The sequence below is a fragment of the Aulostomus chinensis genome, chromosome 16 (assembly GCF_037954235.1).
Source record: "Aulostomus chinensis isolate RoL2024-O1b breed Wild chromosome 16, RoL_Achi_v1.0, whole genome shotgun sequence".
In the NCBI taxonomy this organism is placed as follows: Eukaryota; Metazoa; Chordata; class Actinopteri; order Syngnathiformes; family Aulostomidae; genus Aulostomus; species Aulostomus chinensis.
Genome location: NC_141335.1, coordinates 22,769,894 through 22,797,655, shown reverse-complemented (window position 1 = coordinate 22,797,655; position 27,762 = coordinate 22,769,894). Strand labels below are relative to the sequence as shown.

Below are 27,762 nucleotides of genomic sequence, written 5' to 3'. Positions count from 1 at the left end.
TGCTGTCACTCCGTGTGAACAACTCACTGCATGTTTTCGAATACGAATGTCTTCCAGGAGACCACCAATGCCTGAAAATGTGTACTGTATCTTTTACTTATCTATGTAGGGTGGCATTTCACCGCAAGGGAAGAGGAGTTTTGCTTCAAACACTTTTGTTGTGGTTGGACATTAAGTTGCAGTTATTTTCTCAAACCTTAATCAGGCTTACTCACATTGTTGCTGAGATCTATGGCCATCCAACTGCTCCGCTCCAGCGGTTAGTGGTTAAAAATGTGTGCAGGAATGTTTGTTGAGGTTGCTGTTAATCCTGGCCCTCAACCAAGTGTAACTTCTCCATTCTCAGGTATGTTTTCCCAACCTCCTAGCTGAGGCCCTGATTTTCAACAAGCTGGCCTGTAATCACTACTACCCAACACCAACTGGTCAAATCCTTGCTGGAGTTTTTTTTAAGTGCAATTTTCATCAAGAGGGGATTTGGTTTGTGCATTTGCAACATGGACCAATCAGTGGGTTTACATGCACAGCTGTAATAATCCATACTACAGCTCACTTAGGACATTTAATTGGAACCAGGAACCACGGAAGGATCGATTGACAGAGGCTTGGCTGCCTCTGAAAAAATATTGCTGTTTGCAATCTGGCCTTTGTCCAGTTGACCTTTTGCCTTTTGTCACGTACGAAACAAGTTAGCAAGCAACGTTATTGTCACTCTCAGGTTAAATAGCACAGATGGACTAACACACGTAGAATGCCGAGCCACAGCTTAGGGCTGATTGAAGCGTACATATGCCTGTGTACATGGATCCCGAATGGCATTACCTACCAAACTCAAAAAGAATGATTTCAGTGAGGAGGATACGTTTACATGACTAACACCATAAATTGACTTTTTCCAACATCATGTAAACGCACAGTAGTACTCAGAGGACGTTAAGATTCCAGATAGGAGACAGTAAGTTGTGGAGTGTGAAAATGACAATGATCTTTGACGGCGATGCAGTGTGAACTTCAGGACCATCACAGCGTCTGCCCTCCCTGCCCCCACCTGTCTGTTGCTAAGGTTTGCAGCCGAAGTAAAAAATATTGAAATGCATTGTGTGGCATTTGGGCAGAGGAATTATCTGTTATGAGAAAAAGGGCATTCCCTCACTCAACATGTGTGTGTTTCTTATCTCATTGTTTGATGTGGTCATGTCCGCTCTGGTTACGTTTGTCTGTTTGAGGCCTCTGAACCCATCTGTTGTTGACAGGACAGCGTATGGATACGTGAATGCCTCCATCTTCCACTCCAAATGTCAGCCATGACAAGGAAGTTTTAAGGTCACAGGCTTGACCTGGGCATCTTTACCCAGAAACAATAACCCCCCTCTGCCTCCTCTCTTTTTTCTTGTCCTTCCTGTCAGGCAGAGGAGCTGTGAATGTCACGGTCCACCCCCCTCCCTCCAAGCTCCAACACCCTGCAGCCTTTCTCCCCCCACAGCCACCTACTTTCCCTTACATATGCTAATGCTGCAGTCTCATTCAGCTGTTGGTGGCTTTGTCACAGGGGGAGGGCGAGGGTTGTATGCATTAAGGGGCAGCTGTATGCAGTTCACCAAATTGACTCCCTGATGGTTGCCAGACTTGTCTTCATCTTACTTTCTCCTTTTTTATTCCACCATCTTTCTCCATTTTTTGGGATATTCCATCAAATGAAGGAGCAGAGAGGGGAGTTGCGCTGCTTCTGTCTATTTTAAGGCCTTTCTGCTGTCAAGTGAGGCAGATTTTTCTCTCACGTGTGTGTTTTTGGATGGCTTGGACTCAACAAGTGGCTGATGGATTTAATGCAGATAGATAGGATCTCCACAGTGGGCTCATTATCTCAGTGGCTTATGGAGCTCTGTGTCCTCTCCTCTCAGGATTTATGGCTCTAATGAAAGGATTCTTAATTCCTATTCAGGTAAGCACAGCCACTTGTAATATTTGATATTGCTCTGGTACAGTTTGTGGTGCTCTCATGAAAATGTGTTCAGATTAAATAATGCATAGCCTGCAGTTTACTTGCTTTTATGTGCGCAGGGATATTTTTAGAATACAGCATTTTGGGTTTAGCTAGTGGTATGTCAGAGGAAGAACTGGTGAGTGTTTTTGGTAGAGGCAGCACTGAGGGTTCTTGCAAGGTGAATAAATGTGATTCATCCATGTGTCTGTGCTAACCCGCCCAGCAGTTATCCCCCGTTCACATCCTCTGGTTGACCAAACTTTACTGTGTGTCAGCCGTGGAGCTCCCAGCTGCTGCCCTGAGGTCTAAATTCGCTGGATTATGCCAGAATTATGTCAGCAACACCAGTGTGAAAAACAAACTTTGAAAAGAAAATGAGTACCACTGAAGTGAGTGGAGGGAGAAATGTTCCACGGCACGCTCTGAGGTCACTGGTGTGCTCAGCTTCCTGAGTGAAGTGAGTGAATGTGTTTTGCATCACTGGTCTCAATCGTTACAGTGTCACACAACTTAACTTCCCTCCTGTGTCGCACTGTCTGTCAGTGATAATGTGACAATGTGGACTCTGACTGACCTGAGCAGAGAAACAGCAATGTTATCACAGCTTTCAACTCAACTTCTCTGCTAAAAGCTTGCCTTACTTCTGAAATTAGAGCGCTCCTCTCACACCATTTCCACACCTTCCCTGTGAGTGCACTCCGCTGACATGCTGTCGTTGGTTTAATGGAGAGCAGAAGGTGGATGTGAGCTGATAAAACTAGGTAGTTGGTTTATTCTGGAGACCTGCTGGGCCACATCATCCCTTTCTGTCTTACCATTGCAGCAAAGGCCGGTGTGGCCAGGCCCAGTTCGGGGGACAGATGGTCCCTTTTGGCGTCGAGCCACAGCGCAGCGCTCTCTGTTAGTGGGGCTCTGCTGGAGCAGCCAGGACCTAACATGATCTCCTTCTGTTGGGAACATACAGGAGCGTCAGGCTGATGGACCTGAACGGACTGGGAGGGACTTTTAAAACTGTGGATGTGTATCTAGGGCGTGCAACTGCAGTCTGTGCTTGTCGCATTTATTATAAGTTGTTTTTCTATTAGTTATGTTCGTCGGTTTTGATTAATTTTGTAAAAGAATAACTCTCTCGACTTAATCCTTGGCCAAGTTCATGTTGCTTAATCTTTTATCGTGGTGGATTGAGGGTCTCTGTCAAGGCAGCAGTTGTGCTTTGTTCTCATGTGAATAAACAGGGAAAATCTGTTGTCCTGTCTATTTTAATTCCCAGATCACCCTGAAACAACCAAAGGACAATGGCAATGTGCTGCCTGGCAGGCGCTGGGCGCATAGCCAGCTGGCAGGGCAGCAGGGTAGGAGACTCCCATTTTCAGTGGAGCCAGGAGGAGGCCTGCCGCTCCCCTGCACTAACTACAGCCAGCACTGCCGCTGTGGTGCTGCTCTGAGACAAACCACAGCCTCTTTTCTTTTAAAAACAGAACTTTGTTTTGCAACTCAGCTCCGCACCTCGTCAGCGTGGTTATTTGAAGCTACCAGGACTGTGGTTAAGATGCCACTTGATGGATTGCTGTTGGTAATTATCTTAATCTTGGCGTGTAAAGATTGTCATCCCAGTTTTATGCGGTAATTTTATCAGCGCCTGTCACATTAATACGTTATCCAGTTGTGGAATTTTGAAACTGAAGATGCTACACAGGGTGTCGTGTTTATATTAGAGATACTGCGACAGTTGATACAATGAATGAAAATCTGAACAAACAGCTTAATCGCCACCAAGTGATAAGATCTCTTAAAACCCTTTAAAACTGCTCTGGGTGTGTAATGAGCGTGACAAAACACTAAACCATGATTGTGTTTGAAGCACCGAAGCTGCCTTTCACGCGCATCGATTGGAATCGTTTGTTGTGGTGTTTCACAGAGCAATCGATTACTTCGAAAGACTAGACAGAGAGAAAAGGTGTACAATTATGTTGTCTGTGCACATAATTTGATTTGTTATGACTCTCCTTTCATTCTGTTTCGCTGGATTATACATACAACTTTTCTCTGGCTTACTTTGCTCTTTCTAACAAAACATGTGGTAGATATTATGACATTTAAAAGTGTGCGGGAAATTAAAGAAATTGGCACTTTCTGTTCTGATAAATACTTACTGCTCCATGAACTAAGCAAAATAGAGTCAAATCGTGGGTGACCCATGCACTGCAGACTCAAACGTAGCCAGCACGTTCCAGATGGAGCTACTGCAAGTCCAAAGGAGTTTGCTATGTAGGAAAACTGCCTCTATTATATGACCACATCAAGATATAACCACAAGTCCAGACAGAAAAGTCCATGGCAAAGCAAACGGCTATCTTGTGTTGAATTTTACGCATGAGAGCAGAACTGTTGACAGATGAGGTGTGGCGAGAGGACTGGTGGACGGTAGTGACCTGGGCTCAGCCCTGCAGCCAGCAGAGGCAGGTATCTGATAGTGCAGCTTGTAACACATTTCTCAGGCTTCATGTTTTCCAGCTGTTGTATGTTGTATATCTGTGGAATTCACTTTGTCAGTTTTCTAGTTTGTTTTTTTTTGGAAGCATGATTTGGGTATGAATCCACTTCCTCTCCACTCAGATTCCTGTCTAGAATACCAGATTCAAGAATGTTCAGTAGATTGAACACGGGCTCTTTTGGAGCCAGAGTGTCGACTCCTGCACACACTGCCGTGTTTGTGGATGACTCCTGTGTTCTCCATCAGTGTGTGCACCTGGTGAACTGAGTATATACTAGCGAACGTGGGTATTTCCCACAGTACATTGTGAAGCCCAGCGCCGGGGGAATGATGAGACAGTGAGGGTCTATGTTTACTCTGCGCTGTCTGACCTCCTTTTTTTTATCTCTTCTACTGATTGTTCTTATTCTGCTGTTGGGTCACTCAAGGTCTGTGTGCGCTGAGATGTAAACAAAAAGTCTCTAATCGTCTCTGACTTCCTCCTCTCTCTGTCTGGAAGCACGTTCTCATTTGTACACACATTCCTCCACTATTCTGTTTGAGCCCATCTTGTTTACGGGCATCACCAGTAGGATCCTGTCAGATTGGTCTCATTTTAACCAGTAAAGTGAAGAGGGTCTCAGAACGCATGCACGCCGCCTGAGACAGATGAGGTAGGTTGCGAAAGACATGGATGTTCAGTTTGAGTTTTTGAAGGACACGGAAGATTTTTAACAAAAAAAAGAGAAAGCTTTTCACTTCATACAGCAGTACAAAGGCCCTTATAATGTTTAAAATCACTGTCAAGAAGTGCGCTGTCAATGCGTTGAGCTAAAGAATGAACAAATAAGTATTTTATTATCGTGTCATCATGCACAAATACTATGCCCTGCTCTAAAAGGCTTACAAGACACCATTACTCAAGGAAAACAGACCACAAAACATTCTAAGTTTGCAAAGAACTTATTATTAAGTTAACTTGTTATTTATTTCCTCACTGGTTAAATGACTTAAATGTAGCACAATTATTAGCCATTTCTTGGCTTCTTGAGGAAAAATATGTCCTTTTAATGAGCTCCCTGAATGCACAAAGATCTACTACAAGTACAGAAGCTGTACTTTATTACATCTGGATCATGATTCAGTGTCCAAACATAAAATCAGAATGTAGCGGTTGCAAAGGGAACTTACGAGGAGGAGTGTGTGCTGCTTTTGAATGTGATAAATAGAAGTTCTTTAATGAATGGGGTCACTCACTCTGGCAAACCATCAAAGTAGCTGGAACACATTCCCACCTAATCCACACGTTCCTCTGCTGTTCTAAAGAGGCTGATCTCTCCATTCTGTGTCTTTGTTCAGGGGGAAAAACAAACACACTGGTCTATATTTTGTTGGTTAAATGATGCCAGAGCTGCATCTAAATCCTCCTTCCTCCTCCTGTATTTTTCCACTTTTTATACACAGGTTTTTGCTTTTCTTTGCTTTGAGATCCAAGGATCTGTGTGTCTGTCAGCTTTCTATGAAAAAAATGATGAAATTTAATTTCAAATCAAGTATCCAGCTCCAGCTTAAAATGATAGAAAAGGAGGGATGTGAAGGAGAGATGGAATGCAGAAGGAGTGTAAGTCACAATGTCACATCTCTAGTGGATGATGCTGTCAGTTTAGCATGAATCACTTGTTTTTTTGTAAGGCTGTAGCTTATTACTAACGCAAACCTGCTTAGCCTAAATGCATATTGAGCATCTTTTAGTCTTCCCAAAGTCACATCCATGCGAGCCCTTTTGAAGGCAGCGTATGACGCTCTGCTGAGCCCACATGTAAGGCTCGATAAGGCAGCTGGCTGAAACTCATTTCGCTGGCTTCCTTACCTCCCTTGAGGGTGTGACTCTCCATTCACAGTTGCCATTAAAATCTCAGCATTAGTCACCACAGGCAATATTGGCACATCAGGGTGTCCGGTTGGTGGTCTGGCCACAAAAAGAGAAGGTGGAGTCAGATGATTACCAGCTCAGATATAGTGTTCAGGACAGGGTGGGTTCAGCCTTTAATGGCAGGGCTTTTGCATCGGTGCTAATTCGAGTGTCAGCTGGTGGTCAATTCCTCCCTGTTGTGAGGTTGTGGTTTGGGACCATCAGATGAAAGCAAATGATGATGAATGATGCATTTGTGCTTCTTTGGTCTATACTTTTATATCCACGGTTGGTGTGTGAAGCGATTATATAAAAGTGTTCTTTGCAGTTATGGAAACACTTGGGAAGGTGGTGGTGGTGGTGGTTTCCCAGGCCCCAGTTACAAACTCTCCAGGATAAGATTTGCCAATTAATTAGGTTTGTGGTTTAATTGCGCAGATTTCTTTGAGCAAAGTTTTGGCAAAAGGCCCACTCTCATTTTTTCCTTCCGCTCCACCACTTTCATTTCTCTTCTTAACCTCACACTCTTCTTTGCAGTAACCCAGTTAGGTAAAGAATCGCTCCAGTGAAGCAGAAATAAAAGTGTTCTGATCAGACTGGAGATGCCCGTGTCTGGTTGCAGTCATACACGCCTGCATACCCCTCCTTTAGTCTGCCTGTGTGAGGAATTTAAAGCTCATTTCTCATATCGTGCTCATTACCAGCGCGATATTTTATTCAGGGACTCCACAAGACTACCTTCGCATGACTCACAGGTACAATAACCCTTTTTAATTCTGGCCCGTCTTGCAGCCCCACAGTTCTAGCTCATCTTCAAGTCCCCCTTTCTATCCACACTTCTGTTTTGCCTTTGTGGCCTGCTGAGAGGAAGTGTTCCTGCATGTTATTAGCACTCCGTGCCTGGAGTGTCGGTATTTATTTTTTGTTTAAAGTCCCACTTTTTCAGAATGATAAAAGATCACAACCCAAGTCTTAATAGTCCTCATCTCAGACTTGCTTTTCAGAATTTCCCCCAGTGTGGTGTTAAAGAGGAGCAGAGCATCATTCTCCTCTGTGGTTCCCATTTTAACAGTGATTTGGTGACCCGAATGAAATTCAACCTGCAACCCACGTGTGGGTCCCAGTCTTTGGCAGTGGATGGACTCGATGATGAGCTGCTCAACACAGAAACAGAAAAGAAAAAACAGACATTGTAAACAAAGTGCTCAGAGAAGACTGAAGCCTGCACTTTCTGCTCATATACTTTTACATAGTTGTACCCACTATCTTAAACTTTACCCACATTTAAAATAAACGCTGCTTAAAATAAAGAATGCTGATTTTAGACCCAAGCAGGGCACATTTGGTGGTATTGGAGTGTGCGCATCATTGTTTTAACTTTGAGTTTACTGAAGAATCAAATGACAGCCAGCGAAGCATAGGCAACATGCCCTCTGGTTCGTTTGCTTGAAGTTTTGGCTTCCTGTGTGATAATGATAAACACACTATGACATATGAATGTCTGACAGACTGCAGCCTGTCAACATAGCAAGACAGGTAGCAAGAGACTAAGATAAATGATGTTATGAATGCAGTGAGAGGGACTTGGCTTCACAAAGCAATGCTGCCTGACTCACTATATGATGAAGTCCATGAGCTGGAAAATTGGTGTAATCATCTTGGCCTCTAACCCACACTGCACCCTAATTTGGCTGTGGGAGGAGACAAGGGCTGCATCAAGGCTTGGCCTCAGCTCTGGAGGTCGAGGCGTCTTGGGGACGAGGCCAGCTACTACTTCCTGCTCGCCGAGAACAGAGGAGCATTAATATAGCTCAATTACACCAGGCTTTATTAAAGATAATTGGCCATAATCACAGGTCTGTGTTCACCCCGAGGCCCAGAGTTGCACAAAACTAAATAAACACGTTTGACCTTGATCTTTGGGCCAGGAGGCTGGACATCAGAGGATGCCACATTTGTGTAGGAATGTAAAACTTCAAGGGAGTGTGAAGGATGGTTGGGGGACTGTTACCTCATTCACGGCCTTTAATGGTGAGATGTTCTCACTTTAGCTTTGCCGTTGTGCTCAACATCGCTGTGTTCCTATATTCTTCAGTAGACCTGCACTTTGAGTGCACTGACAGAAACAAAGAGGCAAATTATAGCTGTGATGGCCATACATCGCAAAGAGTGATTTTTTTAAAAATTTTTGCTCCCATAATTGTGACTTTTTGTGAGTTTAAGCAATTTTAACAACTAATTTACTAATATTTTGTGACAGGAGTTCTTTTAGTTTCTGCAGCATGGTTTATTCCAAAGGCAACCTTAAGTTATCGAGTGTAGAGGTCCAATTCAGCTGTTACCTCAATGTGTCAGCTGTGTCTTTAATCATAATGTAAGTCCATAATGTTTCTCAGTACCTGCAGAAACTCAGAATTGAAGATGTCATCACCGCTACATGAAATGAGCTTGTTAACAAATCAAGGGAGACCTGAATTACTGTCAAATCTTTCTAAAGCTGTATAATAATAACTCGGCGCTTTTTGAGCATCCACTACTCGCTGTTTGCTAGATTTACTGAAGTGTTGCAGCTATGAATGCACTTGTCTTCATAATGTTTTTGTCACTGACAATCAAATAGGGCTGCATTGTTATTATTGTTGTTGTACTGTTTAATCAGCATTGAGATTTTTCTTATTTTTACTGGATGCTGAAGAATCACTGATTACTGTTTTCTCACTCTCCTGCTTCAGGGGAAAGTTTGAGTGTTCAAAAAACTGAATTTACGCACGTGATGTATCAAGTCACAGTCCGTTTCGAAGCTAATCTCAGTCCAGCACCTGGTCTCCAGTAGGAAATGATTAAGGCTAAATCCACAAGAACACATTTCCATTTTAAAGTGCATTATCAAGGATACTTAAAACAAGACAAACGCTTCTGAACCTTTTTTTTTTTTTAGTTTTACAACTGTTGGTGTTCCTTGCCTGTCACACTATTTTTCAACTTGTGCAATTAGCCAGCACCACAGAGGCTTTTTTAGTAGAGGGGGGAAAAAAATTAGCCCAGCAGTATAGCCAGTTTACATTTGTGATTTCTACCTCGCTGTGTGGATGAATGTAAATGTAAAATAAATGTCTTCTGCCACTTATCAACAGGGAGACAGCCAAGTTTTAAAATTAACAGCATATTCAATGTATTATTTTGATTGAAAGGATTTTTAGTTATTGTCTGTGTAAATTCGACACATCCTCCAAGCTTTTTTATATATCATACATGTCCGGAAGGGACTTTTGTCTTTTTTTTCCACCACCTCTACTTTCTGTTTAAGTGAATTTGGCCAAAAACTAAAGATCAGGCACAGAAGATAATCATCTGGTGAACTGGAAAGAACAGAAACTAAAACGCAGCAAAATGATAAGAAGTCAGGGGGCTTTGTTCAGAAGGAAGTGACTAATGAGAGGTCAGTCTGGTGAGTCTGTCAGAGCTGGCTGACATCATGTTGTGTGTCCTGCTCTGGTGAAAAGGCCTATCAATAATAGTGGAGTGTTAATCTCAGGATGGTGGACTGAACATGTCCACTGGCCGCACAGCGCATCAGTATCTGCCAGGCCGTGATGTCGGAGGATTATTTTAATAGCTGGCAGAGGCGGTGGGCCACTCATCTCTGGCTGAACCGAGATAAAACGCAGAATACCTGACATCTCAGACTCCTGATGAGTTCATTACTCTGTTAGGCTTGTGCTCTTATGTTGATAATAAATAACTGCGGTGATTCGACTCGTGATTTGTCTGTTAATGTTTACTCAGTACATAATGATGGAGTCAGAGAGGAGCGATGGATAATAGTCAGATGCTGTCTGCTACTAACTACTACTTTAAACCAGGCGCCGGTACAACCTCCTGGGGTGCCCTGTGCGAGTCGCTCCATTTAAATGTCAGATGAACTTGGAGAAAAAAAATCTGATGAATCTCTGGTCACTGAGTTAAAGATAAAGGTACAGCTGATTGTTTTGTAATTTTATCCTTTCCATCAGTCAATGCCGACGTGACTTCAAAATCTGCGTCACCGTACAATGATTTAAACTCAGCTTTGATAGCCTGCCACACAGGAGAAACATTCCGCATTGCGCTTAGCTGTTATAGCTAAAATATGACAGAAGACGTCCTCTTTTTTGATAAATTCTCTGACAGTCAAACTGTTTTCCTATCAACGATGATGAGCTCAAGCAGGAGTGTGGTGTTTTGTGACAATGTGACAGAAACTTGGCTGAGGCTGTGAATAACATTACCCCGAATCGCTGTTATGCTGTGTTGATGAAAAGTTGTTGTTTTATTTCCTCCTGAGTTGATGCATCATACCATTTGGAATAAACTGTGAATCTACTTCTCTCACTCTCCTTCTTTGTGTCCTTAACACCCACTACAGAGATGCATTACCCCTGTAATAAATAGCGGTTTGCCAAGCAGACCGCCCACCCTCCATTTGCCTCCTCAGAAGTTCACAGGGCCACAAAGGGAAAGAACAGAAAACAGCCTCCTTCAGGTCACACACGGATTCTGCTGACCACGTCGCTTGTGACACTCGCCATTGGTTTGAGGGGGGGTGGGAAGAGACGAGACAACTGTGTTCATGAATCACTGTCAGTGGGAAAGAAGGTAATAGAATGATGGAAAAGGAAACACAGACCACCATGTTCACTAGTTTATCCTGTCCTGTCCTCCACATGAAATAAAGGCCAGCTCACCTCTTCCTGACCTTTTGTTGCAACATAAACAAGGGAAGGCTGGCTAGAAGAAAAAAAAATTAATTTCCTTGCAGGGGGAGAAATTTCAGAAGAAGCTCTAAAATGTGAAACTGCTTTGTGATTCTAAACTATAGAGGGTTTAAAGGAGAAAGTCTTTGCCTCGAGTTTATAGTATTCTTGTCTACTGCCAGTGATTTGTAGCTCTCTGTGCCACAGTGATGTGCAGTGTTAAGTCGAGCGGTATTAGATCCCTCACTCTGCTGCTCAGCACAGAGGAGTGTGAGAAGTCATTCATGGTGTTGTGTTGTCATGCGCTGAGATTACAGTGTCACTTTCTTTGTTCTTCCCGTTCGCAGTCATCCGTAAAAGCCTCCTGAGTGTCAGCAATGATGGAGGTATTTGCACAGGTGGCACATTTTGCTGTCACTTGCTCCAGTTGTGAGTGTGAAAAGGCAGAGTTCAGTCGCCGCTTGACATATGCTGTCGGTCAGCAGCCACAGTCACTTCTTCACCCTGACGTGACTTGAAATTGACCTTAGATGGATTTAGTTTGACAGGAGAAAACTATAATGAAGCCCCTTCAGCCAGAGTAAAAGGTCCAGGGAACCTCCAGAAGATTTGTTGAAGGGGGAGTTGTTCTGCAGAATATCTCATGGATGTTTATGATTTATAGCACTGCATTCACTGCTGAATTCAGTACTTTGCCTGGTTATATTATTGGTTCCTATGTTCGTATGTCAGCACAAAAACTACCAGGCCGAACCGCAAATGTGTAAAACCCATAAATTGAAGAAATGCTTTTTATATTGGCTTTGTTGTTTTGTTTTGTTGTTTTCAACATTCAGGTAAATTCTTTGATACTTAAATTACTTAAAGACAGGTGAGATAGTTTCAACCGTCAATGAGTTTGTGATGCGTTAGTAATACAAGATGCTGAAATACATAAAGGTTTTTGTAGTCCTTTGCTGCTCTTGTTTTTCAGATAGTCTGCGTTGTTTACAACATGGCTGCCAGTGGCATATTCTATCCATCTATCCATCCATTTTCTACTGCTTATCCTGTTAAGGGTTGCAGGGGGGTGGAGCCTATCCCAGCAGCCTTCGAGGCGGGGTTCACCCTGGACAGGTCGCCAGTCCATCGCAGGGCCAACACATAGAGACAGACAACCATTCACACTCACAGTCACACCTACAGTCAATTTAGAGTATCAATCAGCCTCGTCCCCTCTTGATGTCTTTGGACTGTGGGAGGAAGCTGGAGTACCAGAGAGAACCCACGCAGGAACAGGGAGAACATGGAGACTCCACACAGAAAGATCCTGTGCTCCAGTCGGGGCTCGTACAGTGCTGACCACTGCACCACCGTGCCGCCTGTTGCATATTCCATTATGCAACATTTTCTGACTGTAATGAACAAATATATTTCCCAGATTGGTCTTTTCTGCTATTATATGCATTCATACGACACAGTACAGTATCTAGTCACCCTGTCTCGGCCTGCTGTTAAACTCAGTGACACCACACTCCTACAGGAGGCTGTTACCTCACAGGAGAGAGGGCTGCAGATGGTTTAGAAACTGAGCAGGTACCATTATCAATCTCTGTTTACACATTTGGAGCATGTGTGAACCTTTTATTTGTCCCGAGCCAAACCTCATATTTCATTGTTACGATTTTTCTTTCTAGTCAGGAGACTATTTTGTCTGTTTTGAATGGTTATTAATCACGATGTGGCCTATTTTCATTCTGAAACATTTGCTAATAGTTTAAGATACATTTTTTTTTAAGACACAACATTGTTAAAAAAAGTGTCTGGAAACTGAGGCTATCAGGCTGAAGGCCTGTGGACAGAGCCGAAGCAAAACCTGAGCGAGAGATCCCAGCTCTGGTCTTTTATCACGTTTGCACTGACGCATGGAAAAGGAGAATAGCTTTAATGGGGCTTATCATTTTCACTGAAGCCGAAAACTTGCAAGGCAGCAATCTGTGATGTGAATGTCTGCTTGCGGTTGTAACTCGAGGGAGGGTTCACATGATGATAACCCCTGAGGTTTTTAAGATAATTGCTGTACCAGGAGAAATAAGCGACTCCACCTGCTAGGAACAAGAAAAGAACATTTAAAATGTGTTATGAAAGGCTTGCAGTCACGACTGCAACAAGGTGTGGCGTGATTGTCCATGCAGCACCAGCGTCTGGGAACTGGAATGAATCCAGTTCAATCGCTGACCCCCAGTGGATCTACCACACACCTAAACAGCTCAGGACATAGTTGATAGGAGGGGAAGCTGCTTGTGTTTCTTATTTCTTTTTTGGAAAGCTGTACTTTTAATTTAGCATTTTATCCACATCTGTTTTACGCTGTACCTGTCACAATAGTTGCTGCAGTTGAACAAGGTTACTGTCTTATTTAATCAGCGTATTTTGAAATGTCGTGCTGGAAAAGTTCAAAACCGTAAAATAAAATTAAAAAATTGGTGGGTTTTGCATTTTCAGAAAACAGTTAAAGCTTTAACCTATGTGACCAACCGCCTGTCTCCTCATGTATATTCCCAAACGTTGTCCCTGGAAAGCAGCTGATGCTGGCTGGTACATTTTCAATACTGCCATCTTTTGTCAAAAACACACGACGTAGCCTAGTGTAATCGAAAACTAGCCGATTTTTATTTCCGTTTTTTGCGACATTTATCAATTTCACCAACAATTCTTCAGACAATGACATGGAAACTCATCTTGTGACCACACTGCTGCCCTTTTTCACGAAAGGCTACATGTGCTGATGTACAGCGACGTCACTTCAGTGGACTTCGTGTGGGTTTGCTGCCAGTGCAGCAACATAACATTCAGGCTGAATGCAGCTGCTGGGTCTAGCCTTTTGTCTGTGTGTTAATCGTTTCGCTGAACAGAGCTGAACGAGGTGAAAGGAACTTATAAACGTGCATTTATGAAGCAGCAGTCTGCTACACCGCTAGAGCCTAATATTTCAGGGACTTTTGGCTATTATAAGATCTCTTTTTTTTTTAAATTTGTCACAGTCAATTTACCTCCTTGTTAATTTCCCCTCTAACCAACAACATCAGATAAAAAGGCGAAGTGGAATTGCCATTGAATATGCAAAACTATCTCTCCTGCATAATTTGCAGGCTTGATGATGCTGCAAGCGGTTGGATCAGATATTTGTACATGTGAACATTTAGCTGAACATCTGCCTCTTGTTGCTGTAATTTGCCTCACTGCCATCTGTTAGACACTGGCTGGAAGCACCAACAAGGACATGCAGACGAATGACAAATTAAAGGAAAAACCTGCGTGGAGAAACGGGGGTGACAGTGCCTTCATATGTATGGAAGAGGAGTCCCTGAAAATGCTATGCTGTTGCCTTCATAATCAGCAGAATCTCAAGGACCACCTCCACCAACAATCTAAACAGAACAATTTTGGAAGAATGACGCTCCCTCCCTTCAGTTGAGTTCACGAGACGAGCAGAACCTTTGCCAAAATGTGGCATTAATAAGACCGTATACTGGGTTTTCCTTTAAGTCATCACCTGTTTGTGTCTGGTTATGGACTGGTAATGGCAACAACTCCTTTCTCCAGATATGCTAATTAGATGTATTTGGTGCTATGCTCTACTTAGCTCCAAAACTAAAACAGCCCCAATACCTCTTGGTGGGATTTTTTCTGGGTAACAGTGTGCAAACAATTTAGGTCAGCAATATGAACTGAGTGTTCTGTGTTTTGGAGCCATTTGCAGGAACACAAACTGTTTTTCCCTATGTTTTGCTTGAAGATGTCTCAGTTAGGTATCCTATCCCACTCGCTGTGCGCTAACATTTTCTTCTGTATTTTTGTCTCTGTGCCATAGATCCAACTCTTCCAGCTGTCGTTCTGCATTGGCGGCACGCTGTGAGACAAGACTCCACTCTGCCGCGCCTCAGCGCTCCTCAGACACTTGTCCTTGACATCCAAATGCTGTGTGTCGATCATTGTGCCCGCCGCCTCCTGTGAGTTATGATGACGGCTGCTTCATTGACTCAGGAAAGAGGCTCCTCCTCCGCTCGCCAGTGAGCGGATCTCATGGTATGATGAAGAAAGGTCCTGGAAGTTTGCTCTTCAAGGACTCCGCCAGCAGGATATGAGTATTTTCAGCCCTGTAACGGATAATAAATCAAACCTTGTGGGATTTGTGGGAGGCCCAGAAGAATACTCCAGAGCCATGCAGTCAGAGGAGCTATTCAACAGGAAACTCAAAGCCCTCAATGGTAGCATGGGACCACCAGCCTCCAACATGCAGGGGAAACCTGAAGGTGCAGGAAAAACAAACGGTACTCCAGCCATGCCTAAAATGGGTGTCCGTGCCAGGGTTACAGAATGGCCACCAAGAAAAGATGCATGGGATGGAAGGCCTTCTCCCAACTATCAAAGTGTGATACCTGTGTTCCAGAACGGCCAGCAGGACAACACGGTAGAAATAGTGGAGCAAGGTGAAGCAGTCTGTTTGGAGGTAGACTACACAGATGCAAAGTACACACTGAGTGACCTCCTCAGCCACTCCCCGCTCAAAGGTCTCCACCCTATCCGCCAGCGCAGTAACAGCGATGTCACAATTAGTGACATTGACTCTGAAGACATAATGGACCAGAACGCTGTCAATCCAAACACTGGCGCCTCACTGCACCGTGAATATGGAAGTACATCCTCTATTGATCGCCAGGGCCTGAGCGGGGATGGCTTCTTCACCATGCTTAGGGGCTACCGGGTGGACACTCTGGACCACCGCAGCATACCTCCTCTAGGTTTTCCTGAGTTGTTGCGCTGTGACGCCTCCCTCTCCCCCAGCTTGCAGACAGCAGCCCAGATTGCCAGGGGTGAGATAGTCCACATTCCAGGCTATGACTACATAGACAACTCTCTGCTTTATAGTCGGGAACGGGAGAAATCCTTCATGAGACGTCTCAAGTCGGAGTCATCAGAAACATCTCTGTTCAGGAAATTGCGGACCATAAAGAGTGAAAGTGACGCCCTGCGGCTTTCTATGGAAGACGACAGACGACCACTCAGTTTCCAGAAATGCTTTGCCCATTATGACGTCCAGAGCGTTCTTTTTAACATCAGCGAGGCCGTAGCCAGCAGAGCTAATCTGAGCCAGAGAAAGAACACCACGACTGGGGCTTCAGCAGCCTCAGCAGGCACTGGGGCTGGTGGGGTGTCCAGCATTGGGGCTGGGGTTGGACCTGGACCAGGTCCAGATAGTGGAGCAATAGGATGTAGCAGCGGAAACGCCCCCATGTTTGAGTCTCCTCTAGGCAGCAGGGAGGACTTGAACCCAAAGGAGAACTTGGATGTTGATGAGGGAGACGGAAAGAGCAACAGCCTTGTGCTGAGCTGCCCGCACTTTCGTAACGAGATCGGTGGAGAAGGCGAGAGGAAGATCTCGCTCTCCAGAGCCAACAGTGCCAACTACAGTGGTATGTCAGAGAGCTGCTCTTTTGAGTCGTCTCTGAGCTCCCACTGCACCAATGCAGGCGTCTCTGTACTGGAGGTGCCACGAGAAAACCAGCCTATCCACAGAGAGAAGGTGAAACGCTACATTATCGAGCATATTGACCTTGGAGCATACTACTACCACAAGTTCTTCTATGGAAAGGGTAAGAATATAGAAACACATTTTTTTAGGAATACTTTTTCTTTTCTATCAAAAATGCTAGTGTCATGAGAGAAAGTTCCCTAAATGGAACAAACAGCCTCCGCTCGTAGAGTCAGATATCTCAACGGCCCAGTTATTTTTGCAAGACCAGATGAATTTGGGGCCAGAACAATAGCAGGCTTGTGCTGGGTGTGAGGGTGTGTGTTTCACTTCCTCGGAGAGGAGTGGTCATGTCCTCCCTGTGATATTGCCCTGAACCCTGCGGAGAAGCTGTGATTAGTCATGTGAGAAGAGAGAGGTGAGTGAGAGGGTGTGTTGCAGCTGTTCCCCGTGAGAGCCAGAGGGGTGTGAAGACCCCTGCTTGTGAAACGATGGGGTCAGCAAAACCTGGTCAAGGTCCCAAATCTCCTCATTAAAACACCTATATCAGCATGGCTGGAAATACCATGCCAACCCAGCCCATCCCAGTATTATACTTATCTGTTTTTCCCACTGTCCTAGTGTTCGCTGCTCTCAGCAGATTAGATTACTCATTCTTAAGCCCCCCCAGAAAACAGCTGCTTCACCTTTAACACTGATAGATGCCTGAATGTCTCAAAAACACCTTTAAATGAGCTTCAGTACATAACCTCACTCAGTACTCTGTGTTTCCTGTGAAAATGAAGACGCTCATCAAAGTATGTTGGAGGGAACCAGTTATGCTACTTAGTGTCTATTTGTCTGTCTATTTAACCTTTCTGGTAACGCAGGTCACAGATATTGCTGGGAGAACTCAAGCACCTCGTGTTGCTGTGAGGTTCATTTAGATGTTCCAGCGTTTCTACGAAAGAGGCCTTTTTCCCAGTATGTGAATGCGGCTCTTGCCCTTTTTTATGAGGTGTTTTATTGGAGAGACAAGTCTGTCATCACCTCTGTTTCATCACACACACACACACACACACGACCAAGTGTCACCACCGTAGGGCAAGCTTTTATCAACCTGGGCTGCACATTGATCCCATAGAATGCCTACAGTAAAGCCATCCTTCCCTCAGCAATGGGAGTGTTTCTGCTATGGCTGCTGTTGTGGACACGTCCCCCGGTCAAGCCTGGATACATATAGGTCACAGCTATTTGAGGGAAGACACTGAGGCTAATACCCAATAGACTGTGTCAGATATGGAGTTTCAACTTTTATTGTAGGAAGATTTTGAAGTCACATCTGCGGCGAAGAGTGACAGGAAAGACCGAGATGAGACATAATTCGATGTGACATTCAAAGTCATTCATTTTGCAACCGTTGGCATATTGTCAGAACCAAGTGATGTGAGCAAGTGACATGTTGCAGAAAAGTGTCGACAAAAATCTCTCCTCAGCAGCAGTCGACACCGTCTCCCCTCAGTCTGCCGTTGGTATTCAGATGTCTGGTGGGCTCAAATGCGTAGACAAGCCTCCTACCAGCATTTGACCTTATGGCTCACAGAGCATTCCCCCTCAGTCCACTGTCCCTGACAAGCCACGCATTCCTCAGATGTTTAACCCTGCAGTACCTCCATAAAGTTCATTTATTATACACGCTGATATGCACTTTGCCCCATAGTCAATTCCACAATGACAAGATCCGTGGCATGCTCGACATGGCTTGGATGGAATATCTAAACTTTCTGTTGAGATCTTGTTACGAACGTCGGTGCTTTGAGTCCCCACTGAGGGTTTTCTTTTGTTGTCTGCTGAATCCTGCTCAGTCTCACCGGCTTTAGCCTGGATTAGGAAGTGTGTGTTCAAGGCATCACCGTGCAGGTGCAAAAATCTGCCCTCGTCAATCTCCTAAACACACACACAGTGTCGAACCTCTTTAACTAGACTCATGTATATTTATGTAACTACTCTGTGACCCAATAATATTCATTTTGATAGCTAAGGTTAGCAGCGTATAATAGTGGATACAATACTTAAAAGTGCTGCAAAAGACGACAGTTCACCTCTGGTGTTCATTACGGCCCCCAACACCAGAGAGGGACAGACATTATAGACACAACTTCTCCATTTGAAGAAGATATTTGAGGTAAAAATGTACGTTTCAGACGGCGAATGCCCTTTCAGAGCATTGTTAGGATTTCACGGAAGGCTTATTCATTGTTGAAATAATTGATGACAAACTCAATTGAGAGAAAATAATTGGCTAAATATAATTAATCGTTTTCAAAGAAAAATATTTTGACAGGATTTATTTATATTCATTTAATAAATGGACATTCAGTTAATCAAAACGCAACAGCAGTTTGAGATTCGTAGAATTAACATTTTCTGTCAGTTTACAGAGCAAACGATTCATCGATTGATAAAAAGCATAAATCGAATGTAATAATCATTTGTGGCAGCCCCAACCTTTTCCTACATTTTCTTATCAAAATGGACAAAATTAAAATGAACCGACCCAAAGATGAAGAGGAAAGTTCAGTGACTGTCCACAAATTAAAAGATATCTGTCCTCAAGGGAGCATGAAGGTGCCCAGGAAATTAAATGTGAATCTGCCCATTCAAATTTGTCGTGTCTCTATTGGAAAGGTGTAGAGGTGACTAAATCCATTAGATGGCTTTGTCTGGGAGCTATGATGGATTCAGGAAAATCGCTATTGGAAATAATTTGTTGGATATTTGATCAAAGGCAAACTTCAGAACCAGAGCGAGTTAAAAGGATAAAAGGTCATGGCGGGATCACCAATCCTCCCTTATGAATATTCATGCAAAATGTCTACCAGTGTGACCTGTAACGATCAAAATGTTCCTCAACATATGAGGATTGTGCTGCAAAAGTAAAGATTTTTACATTGCTTATAGACCTTCCTCTTTTGTGACTAGTAATCTAGATAAATCAGTCCCCTGGTTTGTGAATCTCAAAAACAAATAAAACGTGCATGTTTTGGTTGGTTTTGTATCGGCGAGCACTTGGTTGGATCACAAATTCATCCTCTTTAGTGCAGAACAAAAAGGTTTTTGTTTTTTTTTTAAATGGCAAATGTCCTAGAATCTACAGCAATAAATGCATCCATTATGCTACTGTGGTCTCTATACCATGAGAGGCAGCATGATCTGAGAGTGTCTGGGTTCGTGATGGGTCACAGGGGCTCAAATTCTCACAGCTGTACTTAAAAGTAGATTTACTGTGGGGTTGTTGTTTTTTCTAGTCGCGTCCATGCTATTTCTAATTATGAGCGAATCAATTTCAAATCTCTATTAGACTTCTCCTGTCCATCTGGAATGAAAAGCTTAAACTTTTTTTTTTTTTATAAAAACATATGGATGCCATGTTGAATACTTATATACTGTTCAAACAAAAGTAGTAATTTGATAGAGATTTCAACAAGTTTATCTGTAACAATTTCCACAAAATCTTTCACAAACTGAAATCAGTGTCACCCCAGACGAGGATGCGATGTTTCACGTGTCTGTAATTCTGATCTTTCTCGATTCGTCTCCAGAGCATCAAAACTATTTCGGGGTAGATGACAATCTGGGGCCTGTAGCCGTCAGCATCCGCCGGGAGAGACTTGACGAAGGGAAGGAGAAAGACGGAATGCAGTACAACTACCGGGTCACCTTCAGAACAAGTCAGGTAAATTAAACGATGATGTTCTCTCTCTCTCTCTCTCTCTCTCTCTCTCTCTCTCTCGCTCTCGCTCTCTCTCTTGCTCTGCTCTGCTTTTTACTGTAAATGACACTACAGCTATGACAGATGCCAGGTAGAAGACACCTGCTTGACTTGTGTTCCCCGTATTAGTGCCGACATTCACCCACAACATATTTTGAAAGGCTCCTTCTCATACGTTGCGTTCAGTGAGACACATTAAGGTCAGCCGGGTCTGGGCTCAGTTAAGCAGTAAAAAGGTACTTTTGGATTGGAAGAGAAAACTGCTCTCCATCCCACACCCTCCTGCTCCACCTCGGGGAGGTTACCATGGGAACAACCACGTATGATCAGGCTACCTGTAATTTGTAACCGTTTAACTCCTTCCCCACTGGCATTCATTAAATTTTCAAGATACCCTGAATATTTGGCGCTATGATTTTGGGGGGAAAAAAAGAAAAGAAGAACACATCCAAAAAAAAAAAAGGGTAAAGCCGCCATTTTCATTTACAAATAATTGCATCCTTTCTTTTTTATTAACTGTTGAATGAGAGTTGGTTCATGAAGAACTTTTGTTTTCCAACAAAAACGAAACGATTTTCAGTAAAAGAAGTAATGGTCAAGCATAAGATTAATTTGATATTTGTATTGCCTGATTTGGAGTTTTTTCAGACTGCAATTTGGTTACTTTTATTGTATACCATAACAAATAATAGTGACCAGCCTGGTGAAGCTGCACACCCACCTGGACAACCAGTGCATCCATCTACCCGTGCACGACAAAAGTCAGGCTGGCGCAGCACCACAGGACTCCAGGAGAACCACAACACGGACCGGTCTGCTGGTTTCCAGAACATTTGTGTTTTTGCACGTTTTTGGACCTGAATGTGCAGTATTCTGTCTCAAGGAGCACCACAGTGCTTCTACCATTCGACAGTAATAACACTGATTACCGGAAAAGCGTGTCGTCTGGCAAAAGACAGTAAATCTTTTCAGCGATCTGGAAACAAGTTGGGTTCATATAAATATTATATAGTTATTTATATGTACAGTCAAACGACTTGTAACATATTCTGCCACTTCAGGCAGGAAGTGTTTTATTGCTTCTTAAAGTGTTCTTTTAGCTAGTTCAGTACTGGAAGGAGGCGCCAGATGCGTATACAGCCACTTACTAAGGTGAATGAGTATAACATGTCACTCTGAGCCTCACCCTGATGAGCTTGGATAAATTTTAATGTGTTATACAGCTCCAAATAGTCCTCCATCTTCTCACCTCAAAGTAATTATGGTCCCCACGCTGCCTCAGAAGTTAAATATCTTCATTATGGAGAAGAAGGGCGTGTTCTTGTTCTCTTTCTGCTGGACCGCAGTGAACCGCCACCCTGCTTGCATCCATCTCCTGCCTGCCCACTACTCATTGAAATCAAATACTAGCGGATGTTGCCCCCACCCCATCTGAAAAGAGTGCAGGAATGCCTCAGTACCTCTGAAAAGAAGAGCAAGCCTCACGGCTCTCTCTTCCTAAATCCAAACACCCAAATCTGTCCACTGACTGGGTGCCAGTTTTGACCCAGTCAGTCAGTCATGCAGACACCGGTGTGGTTTACCAGAATCAGTGTGTGATCGGCCTCACTTGCTCTCTCACACACCCACGCGCAGACAAATATGCGTGCACACACAATATGATTAATCCACAAACTGGGATGCTCTATTTCACAGTCCCTGGTGGTACAGAAACCTCTCCCTGATAGATGCTGGGTGGTCTCATCCACTAAATAATTCAGGTGCAACAGATGTGTCAGGCAGGGAAATGTCACTGATATCCAGTGCCATTCTTAGTTTGAAGCACCACTCCCACGATAAAACAATGTATCTGGGTCACGCTCGTCCTGCAAGTAGCACGCAGACAATGTTTTAACTCCCCAACCGCTGGAGCGTCTATTTGCATATACTCCCATCATTCAGCCTCAGTGCTCTCTGTCCCACTCTCGCTCTCCTTTCCTCTCGCTGTTAAGTAATCTGCTTTTCAGAAATATCTGTCGACCCACCATTGACTGCTGACATCCATGTCCCCGGGCTGTGCAGATGGAAATGGGATTTAGAGGCATAAATGTGTCTGATCTCAATATAACAACACAGGGTTACAGCGTGGGTGTTTTGAAGCTGTTTGGTTCAACGTTTACTGGCACATTAATGGTCTTAACAGTAAAATACCACTTAACATCTCGCGTTCATTTAACCCATCTTAATTATTTAGAAAGTGACATCCTAATGCCGTCCAATGGAGCTGTAATGGAGTCATTGCCCCAAATAACATAGCATAACATAAAAGCTTATTATAACTGGTTCCCTGATCCTGCTATTTCTCATTTCTAACATTTTGGAAATCCAATATAACAGATCAAATCTCAGACTTACAGACTCAGACAATTTACACCAGAACATTTATTGATTAACTGAATGATTCTTTGTCATCCATGTGTTCTCTCAGCTCACCACACTCCGTGGAGCGATCCTGGAGGATGCCATTCCCTCCACGGCGAGACATGGGACGGCCCGCGGCTTGCCGCTCAAGGAAGTGCTTGAATACGTTATCCCTGAGCTCAACATCCAGTGCTTGAGGCTGGCCCTCAACTCCCCCAAAGTCCCGGAGCAGCTCCTCAAGCTGGATGAACAGGGGGTGAGTACCAACGTCTGTTGATGATGCAGCTGCACTGGAGCAAAAGCAAATACTCCTCTCTGTTTCCCCGGAGCTCCTAGTGACGTGTTGGGAATGCTCCTTTTGTCCATATAAACCCAAGCACTTCTGTCATTCATGATGGAACCAGAAAACACTTTTGCTTGAAAAAAAAGAATGAATAGATGAATGGATTATCAAAATATTTGGTGATTAATTTTCTTTCCATCGACTATTTGTTGCAGCTATATGAATAGAAGCTTTTTAAAAGAATTAGTTAGAGATTTGGGGAAATAAATTTGTGTATTTTCCATTAAATGAATTTTAAGAAATTACAACTTTGGTGTTTTCTGCGGGGCTCTGAGCTGGAAGCCACTTTTGGAATCGCTGACATTTTTACACTCTGTTTCTTCATGTTTTAAACAAATACAGTCTGTGTTAGATGGATTATGTTACCTTTGGACAGGGTTGGATGGGGCTTGGGCTGCCCGTAGCTTCATATTTGGCATTCAGACATGTGAGGGGTATCAGTTTTGTTATCTTGACACCCTTCACACTCACTCACAGCTACAAAAGCTCGACAGCATATTGATCCTACTTGGATCCTCATCATATCAGACAATGTGAAACTGTTTTTTTCAATGATTCTGTTTATTTTTGTGATGTCTGTCCTTAAAAAAATAACGTCTATATATCCAAAACTACTATTATATAACCATTACCTATCCCCTCTTACCCAGACATTCCAAGTGGCTATTTTACTACATTTTATTCTAGGCTTTTCTCTCATATAGAGGGATATTTTGGTATTAACTTAAGATATCAAGAGCATTTGTCTCATGTGTGCGCACTTATTATAGATGAATAGGTGCCCTCGGATGGATGAGTAAAGGCAGCCAATGCCTGACTGAAATAGAATCACTATGCATCCCACACTCTTATCACACCTCTGTCGACAGGACACTTTTAATATCTTACTTTGTCTGAGAGCTGGTGATTTGGTATTCCGTTTGAGTAGCTAAGGATGCCATCTTCCATTATCTCTGTTTGAATTAAACGTCTATCAGTGATATGGGTCCTTTATATTCGCAGGTGTCAGAGATGGATTCATTGCGTGATCTAAAGGCCTTTAATTTCTCGTTATAATGAAACTGCACAACGTGTAGAAGCGCGGGGAGAGTCACCAGTGGTGCGCTGCTTATCTGACTATCAGAGAATTGTCTGCTTATTAGTGTAATCACATTTGTTAGCAGAAGCCTATCCTTCCGTCTGACAGGGGATAGGCTCTTGTAATAGAATGTGTCTGCCATGGCCCTCTTGTATATTAAGATTTTGTTCCAAACACAAACAAGAGCAGTGTAGTGTCTTCTGTAGTAGGTTCAGTGCACTTAAGATAATAACAGACTTTGTGTTTTGAATTCTTGTAGAGTAATTTATGTAAGTGCTCGAGGAAGTTCTTCCTGCCAAATCTTAAGGACCTGATATCACACCTGGTTTACAGCTTCCAGGTTTTTGGTGTTTGTGAGAGATCTTCAGCAGATACACACTTTGATAATATGCTGAAACACATTCGAGGAAAAAAGTCATCCGAGAAACCCTCTACGCTCTACTTTGAGTGGAGGAGAGCCCAGACTAAGTGGGACTTAAAACTCGTCCAACTGGCACGCCTCATCCTCACAGACCTCAAACCAAACGCCAAGCGGAGGCCAGTTTTATATTTGAACATCAGTATTTTCGTTCACTGCTGGTTTAATCATTAATGTTATGCTTGCAGTGCAAATTTTTAATGTCCAGCACCCCTAATCTAGATTTTAGAGAAGCTGGACATCGACCACCCGTTGGATGGGCTAATGTGGGGGAGCTACTAGACCTCATCAGCGAGGTTAAAGTGTGAAAACACCATCATATTCTCAGTAGAATATTCGATCCCTCTTAACGCATCACAAGGGGCTTCGTTTGAATGGGATCTGCCACCTCACCTTTATTTTATGGTGTTTTCATCTCAGGGTGTCATGCAAGTTGAGCTATGGTCAAGGGCGTGACCTTTCCAACACACTCAGCAACTGGTCAGTGACAACAGAGTGAGTTTTTCAGAGGGGAAGCAGACGCCCAAACGGCCTTTTTCTGACGGAGTGACAACTCAGACACTTTTGACCATAAATGCATGCTGATGTTGGTAAATGCGCCACCAAAATGCAAATATGAAACTGGGAAAAGGGCGTGTTATAGCCATGTAGGAACAACCTGTGATCGTTGGGTAGGGATCTGGCTACAGAAACATGATTTGCCTTTCTCACAAGAAATGTTTTTATTTTGTATATTCATTAACGTCAGTCACATATTTACTAGCAACTCTTCACAAAATGTAATTATGATAAGTAACCAACGAGTCTTTTACTCCTGACTTTTTCTATGTTATCTTTTTGCAACACATCAAATATTCTGTGGTCACGTTTCATCTGCTCGCTATTATAATCCGCTGAAACATCAGTGGAGGAATCGAAACGGGTATTTACTTCTGGAACAGAAGACGTCCTGAAGGTGTGTGGTTACTGTGGAGCTCCATATTGAACAGGAAGAACTGCAACTGAGAAAACAAGAGTGGACCGCCAGACCTGTTTCATTAGTATGAATAATTAGTTCTACTCTGTTTGGACAGCTTCATTTTTTTTCTGTCTGCACAGGGCTGTGGAGATGTACAGTAAGTCTCTGTGTATCAAAAGGCTTTTTTTGGCGCCATCAATCTGGTGAGTGAGAGTATTCTGGAGCAAGATGGCCTTCGCAATATCCTTGCCATCAGTTGTTCAGAGAGAAAATCCCTGAAAGCTGCACCGTAGACTGCTGTAATGGCCCTGGATGTAAGAAGAGAAGAGAGCATATGTGGATGTATTTTGGATCACAGTGGACGGACAGATGGGCTGGGAAACGCATTCGGCTGTTCATCAAAACAAGATGTGATTTTAGATGATAGCTTCACAAAGTTTTGTTTTGTTTTTTTTTTTTTAAAGGAAAATCTGTATCAGCTACATTTACTCTCACAGTTTCTAATCCTTAGTTTCTAGTTCTTAAAAACAAAAGGATCAGAACATGGTAAAAGCCAGCTTGCAGGCCTCTTGGTAAATGCCACCAATCTGAAGGTGTCTGCTCAAAAACACATGAATGAGGTTACAGAAAGGCTGACGATCTTTCTCGCTCAATAAAACTGAGCAAAATACATTCATCAGAACATGAGCTGAGAAAGTCGGTACCTGATTTCAAATTTTTTACAATGATCACATGATATTTGACAGAAAAATAACCATAAATCTAGTTATGCATGCAGCGACACCTCTACTCTGGAGTATATTTCAGGCTTGAGTGAGATTTGTTCCACGGGTTCAAGAGAGTAATCTACCTCCTACTGAGGCTGGTATTGCAGCTCCATAACTCCTCTCTCCCTTATGGAAATCAATCCCCTGTCATGATAACCAAACTTGGGGATTAGTTTAAAATTATGTAGAGACCAGAATTGCTTCCTCCCTCATTTTTACCAGCATTCGACACTACCTGTTCCTCTTTTCACATTTTGTTGCTGTGGCCTCATGTGCCCTGTTTGTGTAGAGGTGGATGATGATTTTAGTAGCCAGGTCCGGGGAGCTATATTTTAGTTTTTCGGTTGCACGGGGACACGGCAGCGCAGGCAGATGTCACAGTCGTGTTTTGTTAGGACACTGATGTATTCCTCAGGGCTCTCCAGGGAGACGGTGTTCTCATTTCTTTCTACACTTATTAAATGTGTTCCTTCTTTGTGTTTTCAGGAGGGTTTTTTTTTTTGTTGTTGTTGAGGAGATTGAAAGGGTGACGTGTAAAAGAGGGAGACAATGCCCCTGTTCATAGGCTATGAGGATCCCTGCAATAAATCCACCCTTTATAAGGATTATACTGTTCAATTTGTTGAACTACGGAGAGGTATTCCTATTATGTTGTCCATCTCATTTTATATGAGTGAATAAAGCTGTTTGTCTCTGGATGCTCTAATTTATTAGATGGTGATGCCACTAAAAGGACATGCAGCCACACAGCGAGTCTTACCCAGGCTTGTGTTATGTGTTGTTTGCACTTTGCTGGCAGTGACAAATTCCCACCAAGGGGCCGTGTGATTGACCTCGCATAGTCCAGTCCGTTAAGAGGAGCACGAGGTTAAGTGACCCCATATAACGCAGGATTAAAAAAAAAGGAGGACTCCATCATAGCACATCATGCCATTTCCACTGGGCTTGATGGTATAATAGCTTTCCGTCACCGCAGGAGCTTTAGCACCGAGCAGACTGCCTGATAGAGGAAGTCACCATGACAACAGTGTCAGCAGCACCCTGGGAACTGATGACCTGTGAGGGAGAGAAAAAGACAATTTCAGCTCGTTTCAGTACACGGATCATCTATCAGTTGGAAGGATGCCTTTGCTGTATTGGCACATTGACCCCTGAGTCAAGATCAAGGTGCTGTCCTCAGCTGTGAATATTGGGCAACAGGTGCCAAACAGGGGGCTTTCCTCTCCTTTCGTTTCCCCTTTGACTCCATTTCTTGGTCGGCCTCAGGGAGCTGCGAGCTATAAAAGATTCACGTGGGTGAAGAGGGCTCTCACCTGCACTGTGAAGGGAGAATCAGTGTCTCTTCATGAGACAAGAACATAACCAGCCTGTCATTCCTGGTTAATATTAAAGTTATAGTGCATTAAAAACTTTAACTAATTGAATGTCCC

At 43.4% G+C, this 27,762-nt stretch overlaps 1 protein-coding gene across 6 annotated transcripts in view; it reads left to right on the top strand.

The window, feature by feature from the left end:
* The window catches only part of sipa1l2a (signal-induced proliferation-associated 1like 2, genome duplicate a), an 86,364-nt gene that overhangs the window by 16,527 nt on the left and 42,075 nt on the right, over positions 1-27,762 (top strand). For all 6 annotated transcript variants that reach the window (XM_086179735.1, XM_086179732.1, XM_086179731.1 and 3 more), the window contains exons 2-4: positions 14,956-16,738; positions 20,199-20,332; positions 22,836-23,024. In XM_086179735.1, coding sequence (XP_086035861.1) covers positions 15,226-16,738; positions 20,199-20,332; positions 22,836-23,024 — 1,836 coding nt within the window. In that variant the 5' untranslated portion in view covers positions 14,956-15,225. The remainder of the gene's footprint in view (positions 1-14,955; positions 16,739-20,198; positions 20,333-22,835; positions 23,025-27,762) is intronic.